We start from the raw sequence: 24,215 nt of genomic DNA on the forward strand, positions 1-24,215 counted from the left end.
ACTGTTCACGTGGGATACGCTTATGATCCCCACACTGTTTTCACCTCACTCTCACTTCTCTATCCCTAGGCAATCACTGATCTGCTTTCTGTCACTATTCCATACATATAAATGACAAAATATAGTGGGTTTTTTTGTTTTTGAAAGACAGGATCTCACTATGTTGCTCAGGTTGGCCTCCAACTCCTGGGCTCAAGCAGTCCTCCTAGCTGAAACTACAGATGCACATCATGACTCCTGGCTCAAGCATAGTGTTTTTGTGCTTTTTAATAAATGACATTATGTATCCCATATTCTGAAATGTCTCTTTTTTCCCTGGATGTTATGTTTTTTTTGTTTTTTTTTTCTTTCTGACACAAATCCTTTCTTTGTTGCCCAGGCTGGAATGCAGTGGTGTGATCATGGCTCACTGCAGCCTACCTCTCAGGCTCAAGCAGTCTGCCTGCCTCAGCCTCCTGAGTAGCTGGTACTACAGGAGTGCTCCACCATGCCCAGCTAATTTTTTTTTTCTTTTTTTTCTTTTTGAGACAGAGTCTCGCTTTTGTCGCCCAAGCTGTAGTGCTTGCTCTTGCTGCCCAGGCTGGAGTGCAGTGGCACGATCTCAGCTCACTGCAACCTCCGCCTCCCGTGTTCAAGTGATTCTCTTGCCTCAGCCTCCTGAGTAGCTGGGGTTACAGGTGCCTGCCACCATGCCCAGCTAATTTTTATACTTTTAATAGAAACAGGGTTTTGCCATGTTGGCCAGGCTGGTCTCAAACTCCTGACCTCAAGTGATCTGCCCACCTCGGCCTCCTAAAGTGCTGGGATTAGAGGGGTGAGCCACTGGGCCCAGCCTAAATTTTTTATTTTATTTTTTGTAGAGACAGAGTCTTGCTATGTTGCCCAGGCTGGTCTCAAAACTCCTAAGCCCAAGTTATCCTCCCGCCTTGCTCTCCCAAAGTGTTAGGATTACAGGCATGAGCCACCATGCCCAGCAGGTGTCTTGAGATCTGTTAATGTAGTTAGAGGACTAGTGTACCCTTTAAAAATTTTTTTATTGTAATTAAATATAAATAAGAAAATTTACCAGTTCAACCACTCTTAAGTGTACAGTTCAGTGGTATAAGCACATTCACAGTGTTGTACAACTGTTACAACTATCCTTCCGTTTCCAGAACTTTTCATCATCCCAATCAGAAACTGTACCCATTAAACAATAACTCCCTATCCATTCTTTTGCAGTCCCTAGTAACCTGTATTAAACTTTCTGTCTGTGAATTTACCTATGCTTGGTCACCTTTGTTTTTGTGTTTTTGAAAGATGATTGTGATTGGTAAATAACTCCAGCTTGGAAGTTTTTTTTTTTTTTTCTTTCAGTACCCTGTCTTATAGCTTGCATTGTTTCTGATGCAAAATCTGCTGTCAGCTTCCTTTCTGTATGTGAAGCATCTCTTCTCTGGCTGCTTTTAAGACTTTTTTGTTTTGTTTTGTTTTGGAGACAGAGTCTTACTCTGCCACCCAGCCTGGAGTGCAGTGGTACAGTCATGGCTCACTGCAGCCTTGACCTCCCAGTCTCAAGCAATCCTCCCACCTCAGCCTCCCAAGTAGGTGTGCGCCACCATGCCTAGCTACTTTTTTAGTTTTTTTTAAATAGAGATGGGATCTCGCTATGTTGCCCAGGCTGGTCTTGAACTCTTGAACTCAAGCAATCCTCCCACCTCGGCCTCCCAAAGTGCTGGGATTACAGGTGTGAGCCACTGCACCCAGCCTTAAACCACTGTTTAATCCAGTGTTTTAAAATTGTTTTAGATGGAAGGTTATGTCTATTCCTATTACTTCATCTCTCCCGATGTCAATGTTGAGGCTGGATGCGGTGGCTCACGCCTGTAATCCCAGCACTCTGGGAGGCCTAGGCGGGCGGATCACCTGAGGTCGGGAGTTCAAGACCAGCCTGACCAACATGGAGAAACCCCGTCTCTACTAAAAATACAAAATTAGCTGGGTGTGGTGGTGCATGCCTGCAATCCCAGCTATTTGGGAGGCTGAGGCAGAAGAATCACTTGAACCTGGGAGGTGGAGGTTGCAGTGAGCCAAGATCGTGCCATTGCACTCCAGCCTGGGCAACAAGAGCGAAACTCTATCTCAAAAAAAAAAAAAAAGTTGAGGATGAGCAGCTTCATGGGATGGCATGTATTTCTGTAACCACTGACTTCCACCTCCCAGAAAAAGGAAGCAACAAGCCAAAAATTCACTACTGTTGTTATTGGGCCTGATAGTGAAAGGATGACCACCTAAAAATTATGGCACTCTTGGAAAATTTTTGCAAATCTGTACTTTAAGCAGTGTAACCCTTTACAGTAAGGGAGTACAGTGACTTTTGCAAGTGGTTTAGTGTTCTGACTGCATGTCCAGAGGCAGGGTGGCAGTACGAAGGTCCTAGTGGGAACAGAGAGTGAGAGTCTGTGAGTCTGTGGCCAACTCAGACGTCAGGGAGAAGAATGTGTGGTACTGTCTCAGAGGCTGCCAACTTTGGTATTAGGCTGTGTTCTTTGAAATGTGGGGCACTGAGTTTAGGCATATACTGAAATAACTAAATAAAACAAGAGTTACATATATGTTTCATGTTCTACATCCTGTCAGGTTATCTCATATAAATAATTGGATTGTGAATATTTACCTAACTTTTTGAGGTCTAATGCCCTAATTTGCTGCTTTCTTTTTGTAGGTAAAAAACAACAGCAGCAACAAAAACAAAAACGGTAGATATATTGGGAGGGGGAAACCTGCTGGTTAATATACAGATTTCATTACCTTGAAGTTCACTGCACTGAACAATTCTCACTCTGGGTGTATTCCTGCTCTAGGATGTGAATTTGTACTTTTGTAATAGAGTGGGCTTTGAGAAATAGCTTTTCTGCTCATTTTAGTTTCATGATGACTGCATGGAATGTTTTGCTTCACGCTTATGTATTCAGTTTTATCAAGTATTAAGCAGTTGGCCAAAACAGGTAATACTTGAACTAAAGACATTCAGTCCAAGAAAGACAAAATGGGTTTTAACTCTTATTTTCATACTTCTTTATGGTTATTCAGAAGTGTTGGTCTCTAGGTACATTTTGAAAGCAAGTACTTGATCTGGCTTAGGTTTTAACTAACAGCAAGCAGATACTGGCCTGATAAAAAGATGATGTCCAGCAAAAGTGAGATGATTAGAATTGGCCTTTTTCTTTTCTTTTTTTTTTTTTTTTTGAGTGGGAGTCTCGCTTTGTCGTCCAGGCTGTAGTGCAGTGGCATGATCTCAGTTCCCTGCAAGCTCCGCCTCCCGGGTTCACGCCATTCTCCTGCCTCAGCCTCCTTTGTAGCTGGGACTATGGGCGCCCGCCACCACGCTCGGCTAATTTTTTTGTATTTTCAGTAGAGACGGGGTTTCACCGTGTTAGCCAGGATGGTCTCGATCTCCTGACCTCGTGATCTGCCCACCTCGGTCTCCCAAAGTGCTGGGATTACAGGCATGAGCCACCACGCCTGGCTAGAATTGGCTTTTTTCATTCATAGACTACTACAGTAAAATCATCCTAACTGCAGAAGTCACTTGAAATGTGGAAATCACAGTTTGCTATGTATTGGATTTGGTTCAGTCTTTTTTTGGCTTTCTGGGACATCAAAATTAGCCAGTGAGTCTAGGGAAATTTGGACTTAATGTTTTAATGTTTAGATTTTGAAAAGCCAAGATGCTTATAAAACACTCATTGGTATCATTTATGACAGAGAGAGAGAGAGAGAGAGAGCGCGCGCATGTGTGTGTCTGTGTGTGTATGTATATCTTGTTTAAAAAACAGTCTGGACTCAGTTTTCTCACCTGGAATATTAGAAATGAAGTGTTAGCTGGGCGTGGTGGCTCACTCCTGTAATCCCAGCACTTTTGGAGACCAAGGCGAGAGGATTGCTTGAGCCTAGGAGTTTAAGACCAGCGTGGTCAACATAGGGAGATGCTGTTTCTACAAAAAATGAAAGGAAAAAAAAGCCAGGCATGGTGGCATGAGCCTGTGGGATTCAGCTCCCACTTTGGAAGGCTGAAGTAGAAGGATTGCTTGAGCCTAGGAGGTCAAGGCTGCAGTGAACCAAGATCATGCCACTGCATTCCAGCCCAGACAACAGAGTGAGACTCTGTCTCAGAAAGAAAAAAAAAAGGATACCAACTTTCATATTTGTGGCAAAATGAAAGAAATTTATGTAACTGAAAAAGGGAGTCTTTTTTTAAATGAATTTCTTTCTTTCTTTGAGGAAAAATAAAACAGATTTGTAAACTTTGCTCCTGGACTAGAATGCTACTTTGCAGGCAAACTTACTTTTGTAAAAATGCTAGACTCTGGCCGGACGTGGTGGCTCACGCCCGTAATCCCAGCACTTTGGGAGGCCTAGGCAGGTGGATCACCTGAGGTTAGCAGTTTGAGACCAGCCTGGCCTCTGTCTCTATTAAAAAAATACAAAAAAAAAAAAATTAGCTGGACGTGGTGGCGCACACCTGTAATCCCAGCTACTAGGGAGGCTGAGGCAGGCGAATCACTTGAACCTGGGAGCTGGAGGTTGCAGTGAGCCGAGGTGGCACCACCACACTCCAGCCTGGGTGACAGAGTGAGACTTGGTCTCAAAAAAAAAAAAAAAGCTAGACTCCACATTCTTTAAAAAAAAAAAACTTTGCTAAGATATAATTCACCATTGTAAAGTGTACAATTCATTGGTTTTTAGTATAATCACAGAGTTGTGCAGCTGTTATCACCATCAATTATAGAACATTTTCATTACCAACCCCCCCCCCCAAAAAAAAATCCCGTGTCTATTAGCAGTCGCTACTTGTTTCCCTCCTGCCCCTTTCTCTGCAGGCCCCAGACCTAGACAACCACTAATCCACGATCTGTTTCTACAGATAGACTGATTCTAGACATTTCCTATACAGTGTCATTACTAATTCCTTTTATGGGTGGATAATATTCCATTGTATGGATATACATATTTATCCATTTATCAATTGATGGACAATTGGCTATTGTGAGTAATGTTGCTACGAACATTTGGTTACAACTTTTTGTGTGAATATGTTTTCATTTCATATGGTAGCTGTTTAACCTTGTGAGGAACTGCCAGTTTTCCAGAGTGGCTACACCATTTACCTTCCTACCAGCAGTGTATGAGAATTCCAATTTCTCTACATACACTTAGGCTTATTATTTATCAGTGTACTGAGTTTTGATAAAAAATAGTGTATCTGTGTAATGTGGTTAAATCATGTTGACCTCACTCATCTAGCCTCTTAAAATATCAATACTAAGACATTTATAAAATGAGCATATGAAAACCAGTAACTTTCCTTCCTACAGATTGAAAATATTCAATCAGAAAGTATATTCAAAGAAAATATTTAATCCACAGTAACAACATAAAAATTGGTTTTAAAAAAAATCTAGTAATAAACCTTAGAGAAATTTGAAGAAACTGTATAAAGAAAAAAAACTAAATTGAGTGTCATAAAACGAAACTTGAATGAATGGTTTGGGAAAAAGCAACATTGTACAAAGTGAATTCCCTACATATCAATCTGTGAAGAGAACATTTCTCCCAAATTTCCAACAGAATTTTAAATCTGACAAAAATTTCATCAGGAAAAATAAATGCTCAAAAATAAACAGGAAAATTTTGAAAAAGAAAGTTTGGAAAGAGAGGACTTTTCCTAATTTTGTATACAAGAATAGTAACAACTGAGAGAAAATATTTGCAACATTTACAACAAAGGATTGCTATCTCTATTGTACAATAAATGCCAAGAAGAAATAGATGAAAAATCTACATAATGAGGTATAAATAGCCAATTCATAAATAACAGGCTCAAAAATCACTAATAATTAAAGAAGTTTTAAAATATTAAAGTGAGACATTACTTTTCACCTATTGGACTGGAAAATACAGAATTTAGTAATTATCTCTACGAAATTAGGGCCAGGTGTGGTGGCTCACACCTGTAATCCCAGCACTTTGGGAGGCCAAAACGGGTGGATCACTTGAGGTCAGGAGTTCAAGACCAGCCTGGCCAACATGATGAAACCCTGTCTCTACTAAAAATACAAAAATTAGCTGGGCATGGTGGCGGGCGCCTGTAGTCCCAGCTACTCAGGAGGCTGAGGCAGAAGAATTGCTTGAACCTAGGAAGTGGAGGTTGCAGTGAGCCGAGATCATGCCACTGCACTCCAGCCTGGGCAACAGTGAGACTGTCTCAAAAAAAAGAAGAAATAAGGAAAGATTGGCCAGGCGCGGTGGCTCACGCCTGTAATCCCAGCACTTTGAGAGGCCGAGGTGGGCGGATCATGAGGTCAGGAGATCGATACCATCCTGGCTAACACAGAGAAACCCCGTCTCTACTAAAAATACAAAAATTAGCCAGGCGTGGTGGCATGTGCCTGTAGTCCCAGCTGCTGGGGAGGCTGAGGCAGGAGAATGGCGTGAGCTTGCAGTGAGCTGAGATTGCGCCACTGCCCTCCAGTCTGGGCGACAGAGCAAGACTCCGTCTCAAAAAAAAAAAAAGAAATTAGGAAGGATACCCTGTTGGTTGAATGAATGTATGTGTCATAACTCTTTTGGGGGATAATTGGAAATACTTGACCAAATTTTAAATAGGCAGACTTTTTTTGTTAATTTTTTACTTTAATTTTAATGGATACATAGTAGGAGTATATGTTTATGGGGTACATGAGCTATTTTGATGCAGGCATACAGTGCATAATCATGTTGCGTAAATGGGATATTCATCACCGCAAGCATTCATCATTTCTTTGTGTTACAAATATTCCAAATACACTCTTTTAGTTATTTTTAAATATACAATAAATTTTGTTGACTGTAATTACCCTGTTGTGCTATCAAGTACTAGATCTTTTTTTCTTTTTTACTTTTTCTAACCTTTTTTTTTTTCTAAGACAGTGTCTCTCTCTTGCTCGGGCTAGAGTATAGTAGCATGATCACAGCTCACTGCAGCCTTGACCTCCCATGCTCAAGCAGTCCTCCTGCCTCAGCCTACTGGGACTACAGGCTTGAGTCACCATTCCTGGCTATTTTTAAAAATTTTTTGTAGAGACGGAGGTCTCACTATGTTGCCCAGGGTGGTCTTGAACCAAATACTAGATCTTACTCATTCTGTGTGACTATAGTTTTGTACCCACTCTCCACCACTATCGTTCCCAGCTTCTGGTAACTATCATTCTACTCTCTATCTCCATGAGTTCAACTGTTTTAATTTTTAGCTTCCACAAATGAGTGAGAACATAAGGTTTGTCTTTTTGTATCTGGCTTATTTCACTTGACACAATGTCTTCCAGTTTCATCCATGTTGTTGCAAGTGAAAGGATCTCATTCTTTTTTGTGGCAGAATAGTACTCCCATTGTATTGCTAGACACTTAAGTTGCTTCCAAATCATGGCTATTGTGAATAGTGCTGCAATAAACATGGGAGTGTACATATCTCTTCAATATACTGATTTCCTTTCTTTTGGGTGTATATGTAGTGATGGGATTTCTGGATCATATGGTAGTTCTGTTTTTAGTTTTCTGAGAAATCTCCATACAGTTCTCCATAGTGACTGTACTAAAGTACATTCCCACCAACAGCATGTGAGGATTCCCTTTTCTGCATATCCTTCCATCATTTGTTATTGCCTCTCTTTTGGATAAAAACCATTTTAACTGGAATGAGATGATATCTTGATGTAGTTTTGATTTGCAGTTCCCTGATCATCAATGATGTTGAACACCCTTTCATATATCTGTTTGCCATTTGTATGTCTCCTTTTAAAAATCTCTATTCAGGAGCCGGGCATGGTGGCTCACGCCTGTAATCCCAGCACTTTGGGAGGCTGAGGCGGGCAGACCTTGAGGTCAGGAGATCAAGACCATCCTGGCTAACATGGTGAAACCCCATCTCTACTAAAAATTCAAAAAATTAGCCGGGTGTGGTGGCAGGCGCCTGTAGTCCCAGCTACTCCGGAGGCTGAAGCAGGAGAATGGCATGAACCTGGGAGGCGGAGCTTGCAGTGAGCCGAGATCGTGCCACTGCACTCCAGCCTGGGCGACAGAGCGAGACTCCATTAAAAAAAAAAAAATGTCTATTCAGGGCTAGGGATGGTGGCTCACGCTTGTAATCCCATCACTTTGGGAGACTGAGGCGGGCGGATCACTTGAGGTCAGGAGTTCCAGACCAGCCAGGCCAACACGGTGAAACCCTGTCTCTACTAAAACTACAAAAATTAGCCGGACATGGTGGTACGTGCCTGCAATCCCAGCTACTTGGGAGGCTGAGGCAGTAGAACCACTTGAACCTGGGAGGCGGAGGTTGCAGTGAGCCGAGATTACGTCACTGCACTCCAGCCTGGGTGACAGAGCAAGATCTGTTTCCAAAAAAAAAAAGGAAAAATGTCAATTCATATCTTTTGCCCATTATTTAATCAGATTATTAGGTTTTTTTTTCCCTATTGAGTTGTTTGAACTCCTTGTCTATTCTGGTTATTAATCTTTGTCAGATGCATAGTGTGCAAATATTTTCTCCCATTCTGTGGGTTGTCTCTTCACTTTTTTGATTGCTTTGTTTTGTAGAAACCTAAGTTGATGTGATCCTGCTTACCTATTTTTGCTTTGATTACCCGTGATTGTGGGGTGCTACTCAAGAATTACTTGCCTGGACCAATGTCATGGAGAGTTTCCACAGTTTTTTCTTTTAGCAGTTGCATAGTTTGAGGTTTTAGATTTAAGTCTTTAATTCATTTTGATTTGATTTTTGTAAATGGTGAGAGATAGGAGTCTAGTTTCATTCTTCTGCATGTGGATATCCAGTTTTCCCAGCACTATTTATTGACAGTCTTATTTATTGAAGACTGTCTTTTCCCCAGTGTATGTTCTTGGCACCTTTGTAAAAAATGAGTTCACTCTAGATGTATGGATTTATTTCTGGGTTCTCTCTTCTGTTCCATCGGTTTATATGTCTGTTCTTATGCCAGCACCATCCTACTTTGGTTACTACAGTTTGTAGTATAATTTAAAGGCATAGAATGTGATCCCTCCAGTTTTGTTCTTTTTGTTCAGGCTAGCTTTGGCCATTCTGGGTCTTTTGTGGTTCCATATAAATTTACAATGATTTTTTTCTATTTCTGTGAAGAATGTTATTGGTATTCTGATAGGGATTACACTGAATCTGTAGATTGCTTTCAGTAGTATGGACATTTTAACAGTATTGATTCTTCCAATCCATGAACATGGAATATCTTTCCTTTTTTTTTTTTTTGAAATGTGTATGTCTTCTTCAGTTTATTGCATCAATATTTTATGATTTTCATTGTAAAGAAAGAGATCTTTCACTTTTTTTTGTTTTGTTTTGTTTTGAGACGGAGTTTCGCTTTTGTTGCCCAGGCTGGAGTGCAATGGCACGATCTCAGCTCACCGCAACCTCCACCTCCCAGATTCTAGTGGTCCTCCTGCCTCAGTCTCCCGAGTAGCTGGGATTACAGGGATGCACCACCACGCCTGGCTAATTTTGTATTTTTAGTAGAGACGGGGTTTCTCCATGTTAGTCAGGCTGGTCTTGAACTCCTGACCTCAGGTGATCCTCCCGCCTCGACCTCCCAAAGTGCAGAGATTACAGGCGTGAGCCACCGCGCCCAGCTGAGATCTTTCACTTCTTTTGTGATACTTATTCATAGGTATTTTTTTTATTTGCAGTTAGTGTAAATGGAATTACTTTTTTGATTACTTTTTCAGATTATTTGCTGTGGCATATAGAAATGCTGCTGATTTTTGTATGGTGATTTCATATCATTCAACTTTACTGAATTAGTTTATCTGTTATAATAGTTTTTTTGTGGAGTCTTTAGGTTTTTCCAAATATATAAGATTATATCATCTGCAAACAAGGATAATTTGAGTTCTTCCTTTCTAATTTGGATGCCCTTTATTTCTTTCTCTTGTCTCATTGCTCTAGCTTGGACTTCCATTACTATGTTGAATAATAGTGGTGAAAGTGGGCATCCTTGTCTTGTTCCAAATCTTAGAGAAAGACTTTCAATTTTCTCCCATTCAATATGATACTAGGTGTGGGTCTGTCTTGTATGGCTTTTATCGTGTTGAGGTATGTTCCTTCTATCCCCAGTTTTTTTTAGGATTTTTGTCATAAAGGGATGTTGAATTTTACCAAATGCTTTTTTTAGCATCAGTTGAAATGATTGTATGGTTTTTGTCCTTTATTCTGTTGTATCACGTTGTATTCTGTTGTATCAATGTGATATATCACTTTGATTGATTTGCATGTGTTGAACCATCCTTGCATCCCTGGAACAACTTCCAGTTGGTCATGATGAATGATCTTTTTAATGTGTTGTTGAATTCAGTTTGCTAGTGTTTTGTTGAGGATTTTTGCATCAATGTTCATCAGAGATATTGACCTGTAGTTTTCTCTTTTTTTGACATATTTTTCTGGTTTTAGTAATACTGACGGGTATTACTGGGTCTTAGAATGAGTTTGAAACTATTCCCTTCTCCTCCATATTTTGGAATATTTTGAGTAGGATTGGTATTAGTTTTTTTTAAATGGCATTGAAGGCATTGGGTCCTGGGCTTTTCTTTGCTGAGAGACTTTTTATAATGGCTTCGATCTCATTACTTGTTAGTAGTCTAGTCAGGCTTTGGGATTTCTTCCTGGTTCAATCTTGGTAGGTTGTATGTGTCTAGGAATTTATCCATTTCTTCTAGACTTTCTGATTTGTTGGCATATAGTTGCTCATCGTAGCCTCTAATGATCCTTTGAATTTCTGCAGTATTAGTTGTATTGTCTCCTTTTTCATCTGTGATTTTATTTCTTTGGGTCTTGTCTCTTTTATTTTTAGTCCGGTTAAAGATTTGTTGATGTTGTTTATCTTTTCAAAAAATCAGGCTTACATTTTGTTGATCTTTTGTGTGTTTTGTTTCAATTTCATTCATTTCTGCTCTGATCTTTATTACTTCTTTTCTTCTACTAATTTGGTTTGGTTTGCTCTCGCTTTTCTTGTTCTTTAAGATGCATCATTAGTTTGTTCATTTAGCGCCTTTCTCCTTTTTTTGATGTGGGCACTTATTGCTTGCTATAAACTCACCTCTTAGTACTGCTTTTGCTGTATCCTATTGGTTTTGGTAGTATGTTGTGTTTCTATTTTCATTTTTTTCAAGAAATTTTTCAATTTTCTTCTTAATTTTGTATTGACCCACTGGTTGATAAGGAGCATATTGTTAACTTTCATGTGTTTTTGTGGTTCCCAAAGTCCATCTTGTTACTGATTTCTAGTTTTGTTCCATTGTGGTCAGAGAAGATACTTGTTAGTTTTTGTAGGTTAATAACAATAGTTGGATTATACTAAGGAGTTTTTATCTAGATTTATAGAGATTTTCTCAGAATGCTGCCATGGTAGAGAATAAGTGGGTGGGTATATAGGGGAAAAAAACATTTTGAAATATGTTTCAAATTTTCCAAATTAAACAGTTAAAAAGAACAGTTGGTGAACCTAGAGAGTAGTGTTTTAGAAACCGAGACACAGGATTTCTTAATAGTGAGCAACTTTGTCAGGGGCTACAAGAGAGATCACCTAGAAAAAGGACTGAAAAGATGTCATAGGTTTCAGCAGCTGGTTTCATGACCTTTGCAACCGCAGTTTTGGTGGAGTGTTTGGGCTAAAACCTGGCAGGAGCATTTTGAGAAATGTGTGGAAGATAAGAACATGGAGAAAGGATATGATCACTATGTGAAAAAAAGTTGTTTCATTATAAAAGATTACAAACTTATGATTTTTAAAATATTAAAGAGAAGTATGAAGTGAAAAAAACAAAGACCCTGCCCCTTTTCCTTTCTCTTCTTCTCACCTGTTTCCTCCAGTTTTAGTCTCTAGTTTTACTCTTGAGATTTGTGACTACTGAATGACTGGAGTGTCAATCTGAATGGGAAAGAGTTTTTGTTTTTTTTTTTTGGAGACGAAGTCTCGCTCTTGTTGCCCAGGCTGGAGTGCAATGGTGTGATCTCGGTTCACTGCAACCTCCGCCTCCCAAGTTCAAGCGATTCACCTGCCTCAGCCTCCCGAGTAGCTGGGACAACAGGCACGTGCCACCATGCCCGTCTAATTTTTGTAGAGACGGGGTTTCACCATGTTGGCCAGGCTGGTCTCGAACTCCTGACCTCAGGCGATCCACCCACCTCGGCCTCCCAAAGTGCTGGGATTACAGGTGTGAGCCACTGCACCTGGCCTGAAAGAGGTTTTTGAGAAGGAGACTCAGAAATGCCTTTGCCTGAGAAGAGCTAGGAAATAGAAGGAAAGAAAAAATGGAAATGGAACGGAGGAGCTCAAAGAAGATAAAAGGAAGTAGGGATGCAGTGGTCAAGTGGGAGAAAAAAAAGGAGAGGCACTCTTTTCTTTGAGTAGCCAGGAAAAAATGACTTTGTTTTTCTTTCTCAATTAGCAGACCAAGCTGTATGCTGGTGATTGAGGTTTGGATAGGGTTGGTGGCATCTAGTGCGTAGTAACTATGGGAATTAGCAAATCAATGGCAGAGTGAAGGATTCACTCTCACTCGCTCAGGTCCAAACTAGGCTTTAAATGACTTCTTCTTCTTCTTTTTTTTTTTTTTGAGATAGTCTTGCTTTGTTTCCCAGGCTGGAGTGCAGTAGCACAATCTTGACTCACTACACCCTCTGCTTCCTAGGTTCAAGCGATTCTTCTACCTTAGCCTCCCGAGTAGCTGGGATTGCAGGCACACACCACTGTGCCTGGCTAATTTTTTTATTTTTAGTAGAGACGGGCTTTTGCCATGTTGGCCAGGCTGGTCTCGAACTCCTGACCTCAAGTGACCCGCCTGCCTCGGCCTCCCAAACTGTTGGGATTACAGGCCACCACACCTGGCCTGAATGACTTTTTCATTGAGGAATGCCATAGTCCAGGCAGATGTGCCACCTCATTGATTGCCAGGAATGACTCAGTTGTCTGGCTGGTTAGGTAAGGGAGGTGTTTCTTCCATCCCTTCTCTGTGTGTCTGTTACTAAAACTGTTCATTTATATTTCATAGCAGCTCAAGTGCAACTGTTCTTCAGTACTTTTGTAGCTTTTCATTTCTGTGACTCCTTTGAGGAGGCTCTGTCATGTGAAAGGAAAAATTTGATAAAATGATTACGTGGAGACTTCTAACTAATCGTATTGTGGCAATGGAACTATTTTCACTTCCTCTTTTAAAGAAACAGGTAACAGAAAGTCTGCTCTTTAGACTTTCCCATTAGACACATAGCAGTGACAGTTTAAACTGTGGTCAGTAGCGAGGCATGGTGGTGCACGTCTGTAGTCCCAGCTATTTGGAAGGCTGAGGCAGGAGAATCACTTGAACCCAGGAGGCGGAGGTTGCAGTGAGCCAAGATCACACCATTGCACTCCAGCCTGGGCAACAAGAGCCAAACTCCATCTCCAAAAAAAAAACAAAACAAAAAAATGTGGTCAGGAATAGATTCTGTTTGCTGTATTTGGGATATATACAATGTTAAGAACAAAATGGCCAGGTGTGGTGGCTCATGCCCGTAATCCCAATACTTTGGGAGGCCCAGGCGGGAGGATTGCTTGAGCCTAGGAGGTCGAGGCTGTAGTGAGCCATGATCATGTCACTGCATTCAGCCTTGAGTGACAGAGTGAGACCCTGTCTCACCAAAAAAGAAAACCAAAGAACAAAATTTTATATCTATATACATTGGTGTCTGTGAACCTCATGTAGTATTTTTATGCAAATAGAAATGGAAGTTATATGTTACCTACTTCAGAAAATTGAATTGTCTAAATAAATATCTAAATATTTGTCCTTAGGCCAGGTATGGTGCTTCACGCCTATAATCCCAGCACTTTGGGAGGCCGAGGCAGGCGGATCACCTGAGGTCAGGAGTTCGAGACCAGCCTGGACAACATGGTGAAACCCCGTCTCTACTAATACAAAAATTAGCTGGGTGTGGTGGCACACACCTGTAATCCCAGCTACTTGGGAAGCTGAGGCAGGAGAATCGCTTGAACCCAGGAGGCAGAGGTTGCAGTGAGCCTGGATCACGCCACTGCACTCCAGCCTGGGCGACAAGAGCAAAAATCCGTCTCCAAATAATAATAATAAGTAAATAAATATTTGTCCTTGTGCTATATTTCTGTTTATAAATATGAGATTATTTTTTCTAAAAATTTACATTATGAAATTTGTTTAGCAATCATCACATTTAGGGGTTTTAAAGTGACTTTTACTTTACTTTTGTGTTTTTTAGGAGACCCGTGTACAGTATCATCTCAGTTGGAGTTAGAAGAAGCCTTTAGACTTTATGAGCTAAACAAGGATTCTGAACTCTTGATTCATGGTAAGAGAGTAGTCATTTCATACTCGTCCAGACTGATAATTTCTTTGAAATCAGTCTTTATTCTTGACCATTTTGAAACATAATCTCAATGTCATTTTCTCAATATCTGTGACTCATGCCTAAGGAATTGTCATTATTTAGTAGTTTCTCATGTGCTACAGAAGGTAAAATTAATCTGCTTCTTATAGTCTGGGGAATTTTGTGGTCTCTGTATGTCTTGTTGGATATTAAAATGTGATTTCTCAGTGTATCACAGCAAGTTTATGATAGAACTTAAAAATTGAGAGCCTGGGGAATCTAAGTCATCTACTTGAAATTTTATAATGTATACAAATAATGACCTCCAAAGGTAAGGTATCTTAAATATCTTTTCTTTTGCTTAAAGGTTAATAGTGAAACTATTTACATGATTCCTTTATTTATTTTTGAGACAGTCTCACTCTGTCACCCAGGCTGGAGTACAGTGGTGTGATCTCGGCCCACTGCAACCTCTGCCTCCCGGGTTCAAGCGCCTCAGCCTCCCAAGTAGCTGGGATTACAGGCGTGCACCACCATGGCTGGCTAATTTTTGTATTTGTAGTAGAGACAGGGTTTCACCATGTTGGCCAGGCTGGTCTCAAACTCCTGGCCTCAAGAGATCCGCCTGCCTTGGTCTCCCAAAGTACTGAGATTACAGGCATGAGCCACTGCACCAGGCCCATTTACATGATGCTTTAGAGACATTAATATGTTTATACCTCAGCAACCTTGAGATGTAGGAAGTGGCATAGAAGAAGTAACCTAAACTCAGTTATCATGTAACTGGCGCATTGTAGACCTGGATTGTGAATCTAGGAATTCTGATTCCAAATTTGTGTTTATTTCATTCAACTATGCTAACCATCAAAAGTCATGTAAAACTTTTTTTTTTTTTTTTTTGAGGCAGTTTCTCTCACTCTGTTGCCGAGGCTGGAGTGCATTAGTGCAGTCATAGCTCACTGCAGTCTTGACTTCCCAGGTTCAAGCGATCCTCCCACCTCAGCCTCCTGAGTAACTGAGACTACAGGCACTGCCGCACCACTATGACTGGCTAATCTTTTTTTTTTTTTTTTGTAAAGATCGGATATCACTATGATGCCCAGGCTGGTCTCAAACTCCTGTGCTCAAGGAGTCCTACCACCTGGGCCTCCCAAAGTGCTGGGATTAGAGGCATGAACCACCATGCCCAGCCAAGAACCTCTTAATATACTGCATTTAATAGCAATATATTGGCAGTATTTCGTTGAACATTTTTGAAAGCTATGAGACCAGACTTAGGAAACGTCTAAAAAAGTGAAACAAATGTAAATCTTTCCTTAAGTATAATGAATCATTTCAGTGCCTTATTATTATTTCTTTGTATTTTTCTTTACAGTGTATTTTTTTTTTTTTTTTTAGAAACAGTGGTTTGATTTTATCTTTTTTTTTTTTTTTTTTGAGACAGTTTCACTCTGTTGCCCAGGCTAGAGGGCAGTGGCACAATCTCAACTTACTGCAACCTTGGCCTCCTGTGTTCAAGTGATTCTCATGCCTCAGCTTCCAAAGTACCTGGGATTACAGGCGGCTACCACCATGCCCAGCTAATTTTTGTATTTTTAGTAGAGACGGGGTTTCACCATGTTGGCCAGGCTGGTCTCGAACTCCTGACCTCAGGTGATCTGCCTGCCTTGGTCTCCCAAAGTTCTGGGATTACAGGCGTCAGCCACCACGCCTTCTACCTCCAGAATTTGACGTAGTAACTCACAAGGGATCCATAATGTACTTTGTTGAGATTCTAAAAGAGCTTTAAGAGTCTGTTTTTTTTGGTCATCTCTTTCCAGAATAAAATTACAATGAATGCATAAAGAAGTGATTGATGAATGGTATTAAACAGTCAGTTTTAAGTCTTATGGCCTTTTAATACTACATCACAGATGTTTTCAGAAGCTAGCTTATGTTTCAGCTTTTAAAAATATGCATTAGGAACTGTGCTTCCTATAGTCTGTGCTCTTTATTAAACTGTGTCCTTTAGTACATCACAGACTAGGAATAGCTGACTAGGTATTCATAAATAAATTGTTGCTTTTTATTCTACCTTGTTATAAAAATGGTTTGAATTAGTATATAAATTTAAAGTTTCTAATGTAAATTTACATTTTTGATTTTGGTACTGTTTCTGGTGTTAATTTATTCCTAAGTTTAGTACACATCTTTTAAAAACCAATATTTTATGTTCCATATTTGTATACATTTTTGTAATTTAACTTTCATCCTTCATTGTGACAAACTTGTCCCACTATACCAAGGATTTAAGGAGATACTAGTTAATGATTTCTTTAAGGATAAGAAAATAATTCATGATGTAACAGGGACTGGAATTAGTCATTTGAGCTTCTGATGCATTGGTTTTTTTGTTTTGTTTTGTTTTTGTTTTTGTTTCTGAGATGGTGTCTTACTCTGTCACCCAGGCTGGAGTGCAGTGACATGATCTCAGCTTACTGCAACCTTTGCCTCCCAGGTTCAAGCGATTCCAGGGCCTCAGCTTCCCAGGGAGCTGGGATTATAGGCACGCCACCATGCCAGGCTAATTTTTTTTGTATTTTTTGGTAGAGACAGAGTTTTACCATGTTGGCCAGGCTGGCATCTCCTGACCTCAAGTGATCCACCCACCTTGGCCTCCCAGAGTGCTGGGATTAGAGGCATAAACCACCGTGCCCAGCCTAATGCATTGTTTATAGACATATTTGTTTTCATAAGACCTTTTTTTTCTTTTTTAACATCAACAAAGCAAGGCAAATAAAACCTTCTTTTATATGGCCTTGGTAAAATGAATCCCTTTGGCAAATAATATTGACCACATGCTAAGTATCTTGTCTCAAGTGAAGAGAGGGTCAGGTTGAAATCTGGGTCAGTTTCTTTTACATTTGAATTTTAAATTCTGTGTAATTTGTATGTTTTAAATATGCTGTTAACTCATCTTCGTTTATTTTCTTTCAGTGTTCCCTTGTGTACCAGAACGTCCTGGGATGCCTTGTCCAGGAGAAGATAGTGAGTGTTTATATACTTCATACCTTTTACAAGAGTTACTATGCTATGGTACAAGTGAAAAAGAAATCAGAGATAGAATTTTTAGCTAGGTGCAGTGGACAGTGGCTAATGCCTGTAATCCCAGCACTGTGGGAGGCTGAGGTGGGAGGATCGCTTAAGCCCAGGAGTTCAAGACCAGCCTTGGCAACAAAGTGAGACCTTGTCTTTCCAAAAACATACAAAAAAATTAGCATGGTGTGTGCCTATAATCTCAGCTGCTTGGGAGATTGAGGTGGGAGGATCCCTTGAGCCCAGGAGTTTGAGGCTGCAGTGAGCCAAGGTCGCACTACTGCACTCTAGTATGGATGACAGAGACAGGCCTTGTCTCAAGGAAAAAAAAAAAAAAGGAAATAGAAGTTCTAATTCATTTGATTTCTTTTCCATATTACAGTCAATTTAGAATATATTAGTGACTGCCCAAATGCTACTTTGCCAGATCAAATTCAGATAGTTCTTAGTTACAACTTACATGATTGTCCGTTGCACGTATGAAAGGAATATTAAGTTAAATTTAAGTTTTAAAATTCAATTTTGGAAATGTTCAAACCTATGCAGAAGTTGAAACAACATGGAAAACAAGGATACCTATATATCCTTTGCCCAGATTTACCAATTTTAAACATTTTCCCTGTTTGCTTTATCTCTGTATCTGTCTGTGTCTCATACATGCATGCACAGTTATACATAACAAATGCACTTTTTTTTTTTTTTTTGGCTATACCACTTGAGAATGACGTGACACTCAGCACACGTAATTAGGAATTGGCTTTTTTTTTTTTCTGCAGTGTTTTTTTCTTAAACAAGTATTAAGTCACTTTTTTTGTTGTTGTTTTTGAGACAGAATCTCGCTCTCTCACCCAGGCTGGAGTGCAGTGACGCAATCTTAGCTCATTGCAACCTCCACCTCTGGGGTTCAAGCAATTCTCCTACCTCAGCCTCCTGAGTACCTGGGATTACAGGCGCCATCATCATGCTCAGCTTATTTTTGTACTTTTAGTAGAGTTGAGGTTTCACCATGTTGGCCAGGCCGGTCTTGAACCACTGACCTCAGGTGATCCACCTGCCTCAGCCTCCCAAAGTGCTGTGATTACAGGTGTGAGCCACTGCACCTGGCCCCACGTTCCTTATTAAATATCTTTAAATATTGCAGACTTCCTACAGTTGACCCAGAGAAATGTGTATATTTATTAGATCTCCAACTCCTAGTAACTTCAGGTAACCAACCAGAGTCCACAGTGGAATGGTGGTTCTTACCCTTGGACACATTAAAATTGTAGGATGGAGGGAATGATCAATGCCAGATTTCCATCCCCAAGCTTAATGAATTAGTGTGGAGGTGAAATCTGGACATCTTTGTATTTTAAAATGGACTCTCAAAATGTAGCCATTGGGGACCACAGCATCAGCTTCACCCGAGAACTGAATAGAAACTGCACTCCAGGCTGAGTGCAGTGGCTCATGCCTGTAACCCTAGCACTTTGGGAGGCTGAGGCAGGCAGATCACCTGAGGTCAGGAGTTCAAGACCAGCCTGGCCAACATGGTGAAAGCCCATCTCTACTAAAAATACAAAAAAAGTTAGCTGGTGTGGTGGTGCATACCTGCAATCCTAGCTACCTGGGAGGCTGAGGCAGAAGAATTGCTTGAACCTGGGAAGCGAAGGTTGCAGTGAGCTGAGATCGCGCCACTACACTCCAATCTGGGCAACAGAGCGAGACTCCGTCTCAAAAAAAAAAGAAAAAAACTGCACTCCATTCTACGTGATTCATAAACTCTTGGACTGGGGCTGAGCTACCAGATTTAACAAGCTCTTCAGGTGATTCTGATGCACACTAAAGTTTGAGAACCACCATTTAAAAGCTTCCCCAGGTCAGGAATTGTTAACGGAATTTCTTTGGAATATCTAAGCCAATGGTTACTATTAATGAGATGAACTAAGAGTGTCCAACTACTCTTTGTTCTAATGTAATTTAATATGCAAACTTATGTTTGATTGTAAGTTATTGCTTTTGGTATTTGGCATAATTTACTAATTGTGGATATTAGGCAACTCATTTTCATTTGTGGTTTCTGCACACGCCCATCACTTTAGAAGGAATAGTGGTAAATGCTAAATGCTTTGCTTTGAATTAATTGAAATAGCTCTAGCTCTAAACTTTTTTTTTTTTTTTTTTTTGAGATGGTCTTGCTCTGTTGCCCAGGCTGGAGTGCAGTGGCGAGAACTCGGCTCACTGCAAGCTCTGCCTCCTGGGTTTATGCCATTCAGCCTCCTGAGTAGCTGGAATTTTAGGTGCCCACTACCACGCCTGGCTAATTTTTTTTTTTGTATTTTTAGTAGAGACTGGATTTCGCCGTGCTAGCCAGGATGGTCTCGATCTCCTGACCTTGTGATCCGCCCACCTCGGCCTCCCAAAGTGCTGGGATTACAGGCATGAGCTACCGCGCCCGGCCTAAACTTTCAATTCTGTATTAAGCTATCCTAAGATTTCTAATTGAGAGCACTGTAACTGGTCTTTAGTATCTTAATTTTAAATAGTAAACCCATTGCTACATTTGCTTTAAAATATGACTTTGGGAACCCATTGTAATCTTTCTATGGTATTAACTATTACTGTTATTACCATTACTGTGGGATGTTATTATTAATGACTAATAGACAATATATGTAATAATCATGGACTTAAAAATATGAAGGTGGACTAGATTTTATTGTTTGGAACCTCTTTCTCTAACTATATTTAAGAAACATGTAAAGACCACTGGATGAAAAGTTGTTGGGGAAAAAGTTATGCTTCTGGTACAAAATATCACTTAACTGATTAGTTACAAAGAGTGAAATGTACCTTTACAATGAAGAGATCTAGCAGTCACTACCTTTAATGGTTATTGAACATCAGTAGTGGGAGTTGATATTCCGACATTTGTCTATCTTGTGAAAAGTAATGAGATAAGAAATATGCAACACTACCTATGTGTCATTTTTGCCAAAGGTATTTAATACTGCCTCCAATCGTAAGTAAACAGACAAATCCAGAATGTGGGATATAACATGAAACAATTAACCAGACTCTTTAAAAAAAAAAAAAAAAGTCAACCGTGAAAAAGAAGTAACAACAAATGAGGCAGAGTGAATGTTTTAGAATGCTAAGGAGACCAAAAAGACATGATCGCATGCAGTCCCTGAATCTTGATTGCATCCTGGATAGAAAAAGTGAGCTTTGAAAGTCACTTTGGGGCCGGGCACAGTGGCCCACGCCTGTAATCCCAGCACTTTGGGAGGCTGAGGCAGGCAGATCACTTGAGGTCAGTAGTTTTGAGACCAGCCTGGCCAACATGGCAAAACCCCGTCTTTACTAAAAATACAAAAAAATTAGCTGGGTGTGGTGGCGTGTACCTGCAATCCCAGCTACTCGGGTGGCTGAGGCAGGAGAATTGCTTAAACCCAGGAGGCGGAGGTTGCAGTGGGCTGAGATTGTACCACTGGACTCCAGTTTGGGTGATGGAGTGAGACTGTGTCTCAAAAAAGAAAGTCACTTTGAGACCAGTTAGTGAAGTTTGTATATGAATTGTATATTGGTTGATATTGAATTAATATTATTTTCTAAGATATGGTAATTGTATTGTGGTTAGGTAGAATTGGGTGGGGGGTGGTGCGGAATATCCTTAATCTCAGACAATGGATACTTGGGTATTTAAGAGTATTTAAGTGCCATGATGTCTGCATTTTACTTCCAAGTAATTCAGAAAAAAAAAAAGTGTGTGTTTTTTGTAGTGAAGAAAGTAAATATGACAAAACGTGAATAATTGGTAAATCTCGGTGAAAGATGCAGGTGTCTATTCTTTTACCTTTTCTGTAGGATTAAAAGGTGTTTAAAATAAAAAGTTGGAGGAAAATTTTTAAAAAGAAAAGCGGTAGTAGGCTGGGCGCGTTGGCTCACGCCTGTAATCCCAGCACTTTGGGAGGCCGAGGCGGGCGGATCATCTGAGGTCGGGAGTTCAAGGCCAGCCTGACCAACATGGAGAAACCCCGTCTCTACTAAAAATACAAAATTAGCTAGGCATGGTGGCGCATCCCTGTAATCCCAGCTACTTGGGAGGCAGGAGAATCACTTGAACCCAGGAGGTGGAGGTTGCAGTGAGCTGAGACTGTGCCACTGCACTCCAGCCTGGGTGACAGAACAAGACTCCGTCTCACCAAAAAAAAAAAAAAAAAAAAAGGACAAGCAGTAGGCAGTAGTAGTCAAATATTTATACTCTGTGGTCTTTATTTTTATCTGGTCCCTTGATGAATCTATTTTACTTTTTGACGTTCAGGTTTTTATCAGTATTTTTTTTTTCTTGCAATGAGTATCATGAAAAAAATTACAGACAATTATAAAATGATTTTTACTCACACTTGCTCTTTTTTCTTTTTTAACTATTGCTCTCTCTTCAGAATCCATCTACCGTAGAGGTGCACGCCGCTGGAGAAAGCTTTATTGTGCCAATGGCCACACTTTCCAAGCCAAGCGTTTCAACAGGGTAAACATAGTTTGTTGAATGCTGATAATGTGAAACAGCTATTTTTTCCCTTTCTACTATGAAAGAAAGGTAGTTTGTTATTAAGTCTTGTTATACACTTTTAAATACATAAGTAGCATGACCTTACATTTCCAGTTTGCCTGAGGCAGTATGCCTATAATTTTTAATAGCATCTCTTTCACTCTTAAAAATGCTCCAGGCCAGGTGTGGTGGCTCAGGCCTATAATCCCAGCACATTGGGAGGCCAAGGCTGCCGGATCAGTTGAGGCCAGGCGTTCAAGACCAGTCTGGCCAACATGGCAAAACCTTATCTCTATTAAAAATACAAAAATTAGCTGGGTGCAGTCGCATGCACCTGTAGTCTCAGCTACTCGGGAGGCTGAGGCAGGAGAATCACTTGAGTCTGGGAGGCAGAGGTTGCAGTGAGCTGAGATTGTGCCACTGCACTCCAGCCTGGGCAATGGAGCAAGACCCAGTTTCAAAAAAAAAAAAAAAAAGCTCCAGATTGAATGATTACTTATTCCACATAATATAACCTAGCTGTAAGAAAATTGGATTTTAAAATATAATTTAAGGCAGCCAGAAAACAAGCAAGGTTTATTTATTTAATCTTTATTTTTCCAGTTAGTGTTGTAATTTGATTTTCACTGTTTAGAAAATAATAATAGCAAACACTTTTCTGGGTTGTACTATGTACCAGGCACTTTTCCAAATGCCTTATATACATTGATTCATTTAATCCTTACAACAACCCTGTAAGATAGGCACTATATATTTCCACTTTATAGATGGCAAAACTCAAGTACAGGGCAGTTAAGTAACTTGCCCAAGATAATACAGCTGGTAAGTGATAGAACCAAAGTTTGAAAGCAGCAGTCTGTCTTCAGAGTCAGTTATTCATTTATTATTTATTTATTTATTTATTTTTAATTTTAAAGATGGAGTCCCGCTCTATTGCCCAGGCTGGAGTGCGATGGCACAGTCTCAGCTCACTGCAACCTGCATCTCCTGGGTTCAAGCGATTCTTGTGTCTCAGCCTCCTGAGTACCTGGGACTACAGGCATCAGCCAACAGACCTGGCTATTTTTTGTATTTTTAGTAGAGATGGAGTTTTACCTTGTTGGCCAAGCTGGTCTCAAACTCCTGACCTCACGTGATCCGTCTGCCTCGGCCTCCCAAAGTGCTGGGATTACAGGCTTGAGCCACCATGCCTGGCCAGAAATGAATTTTTTAAATACTCTTGATAACTGCAAATTTTTGGATGCCATTTCCATTCTAAAACTAATGCCATGTAATTAATTAACGTAAATAGAAACCACCACCCGAAATCCCTCTCCAAACTCTTTTACTTCCAGTAGCACTGACATTTAAGAAGGCTTTGAGGCTGGGTGCAGTGGCACATGCCTGTAATCTCAGCAGTTTGGGAGGCTGAGAAGGGGGAACACTGAAGCCCAGGAGTTCGAGACCAGCCAGGGTAACGTAGTGTGAGATCCCATCTCTACAAAAAATACAATCATTAGCAGGGCATGGTGGCGCACACCTGTAGTCCTAGCTACTCAGGAAGCTTGAGCCCAGGAGGTTGAGGCTGCAGTGAATCAAAGTGACTCCACTGGACTCCAGCCTGGCTGACAGAGCAAGACCCTGTCTCTTAAAAATAAATAAATAAATAAAAAGAGAGACTGAGCGCAGTGGCTCACACATGTAATCCCAGCACTTTGGGAGGCCGAGGTGGGTGGATCACCTGAGGTCCAGGAGTTTGAGACCAGCCTGACCAACATGGTGAAACCCCGTCTCTCCTAAAAATACAAAACTTAGCCAGGTATGGTGGCGCATGCCTGTAATCCCAGCTACTCTGGAGGCTGAGGCAGGAGAATCACTTGAACCCGGGAGGCGGAGGTTGCGGTAAGCCGAGATTGTGCCATTGCATTCCAGCCTGGGCAACAAGAGCGAAACTCTGTCTCAAAAAAAAAAGAAAGAAAAGAAGAAGAAGGCGACTTTGAAATGAAAAGTCACTTTAGGTTATTGCTCTTTAAGAAAACAGAGCTTTGGTTTGACCTCTGAACAGCCTGCAAGGTTTATGTTTGCTTAGGAGTCCTTCAATGGCTTTTTCTGCCATATGTATTTCTAGTTTAATTCTGTTTTCGTTATTTTGAACTTGATTATGTAAAGACTGAAAATTCTTAGACTTATAACAGAAAGAAGTGTGGT

The 24,215-nt window shown here is 40.5% G+C and overlaps 1 protein-coding gene across 2 annotated transcripts in view; it reads left to right on the forward strand.

Annotated features, from left to right (window-relative positions):
- PRKCI (protein kinase C iota) overlaps window positions 1-24,215 on the forward strand; it is an 83,549-nt gene that overhangs the window by 22,834 nt on the left and 36,500 nt on the right. The window contains exons 3-5 of one of the 2 annotated variants that reach the window (XM_063662417.1): window positions 14,315-14,404; window positions 17,399-17,449; window positions 21,910-22,007. In XM_063662417.1, the coding sequence (XP_063518487.1) occupies window positions 14,315-14,404; window positions 17,399-17,449; window positions 21,910-22,007 (239 nt within the window). The remainder of the gene's footprint in view (window positions 1-14,314; window positions 14,405-17,398; window positions 17,450-21,909; window positions 22,008-24,215) is intronic. The other variant, XM_054482052.2, reaches the window with a different exon arrangement.

This window comes from Pongo pygmaeus, chromosome 2, assembly GCF_028885625.2.
Source record: "Pongo pygmaeus isolate AG05252 chromosome 2, NHGRI_mPonPyg2-v2.0_pri, whole genome shotgun sequence".
Taxonomy (NCBI): domain Eukaryota; kingdom Metazoa; phylum Chordata; class Mammalia; order Primates; family Hominidae; genus Pongo; species Pongo pygmaeus.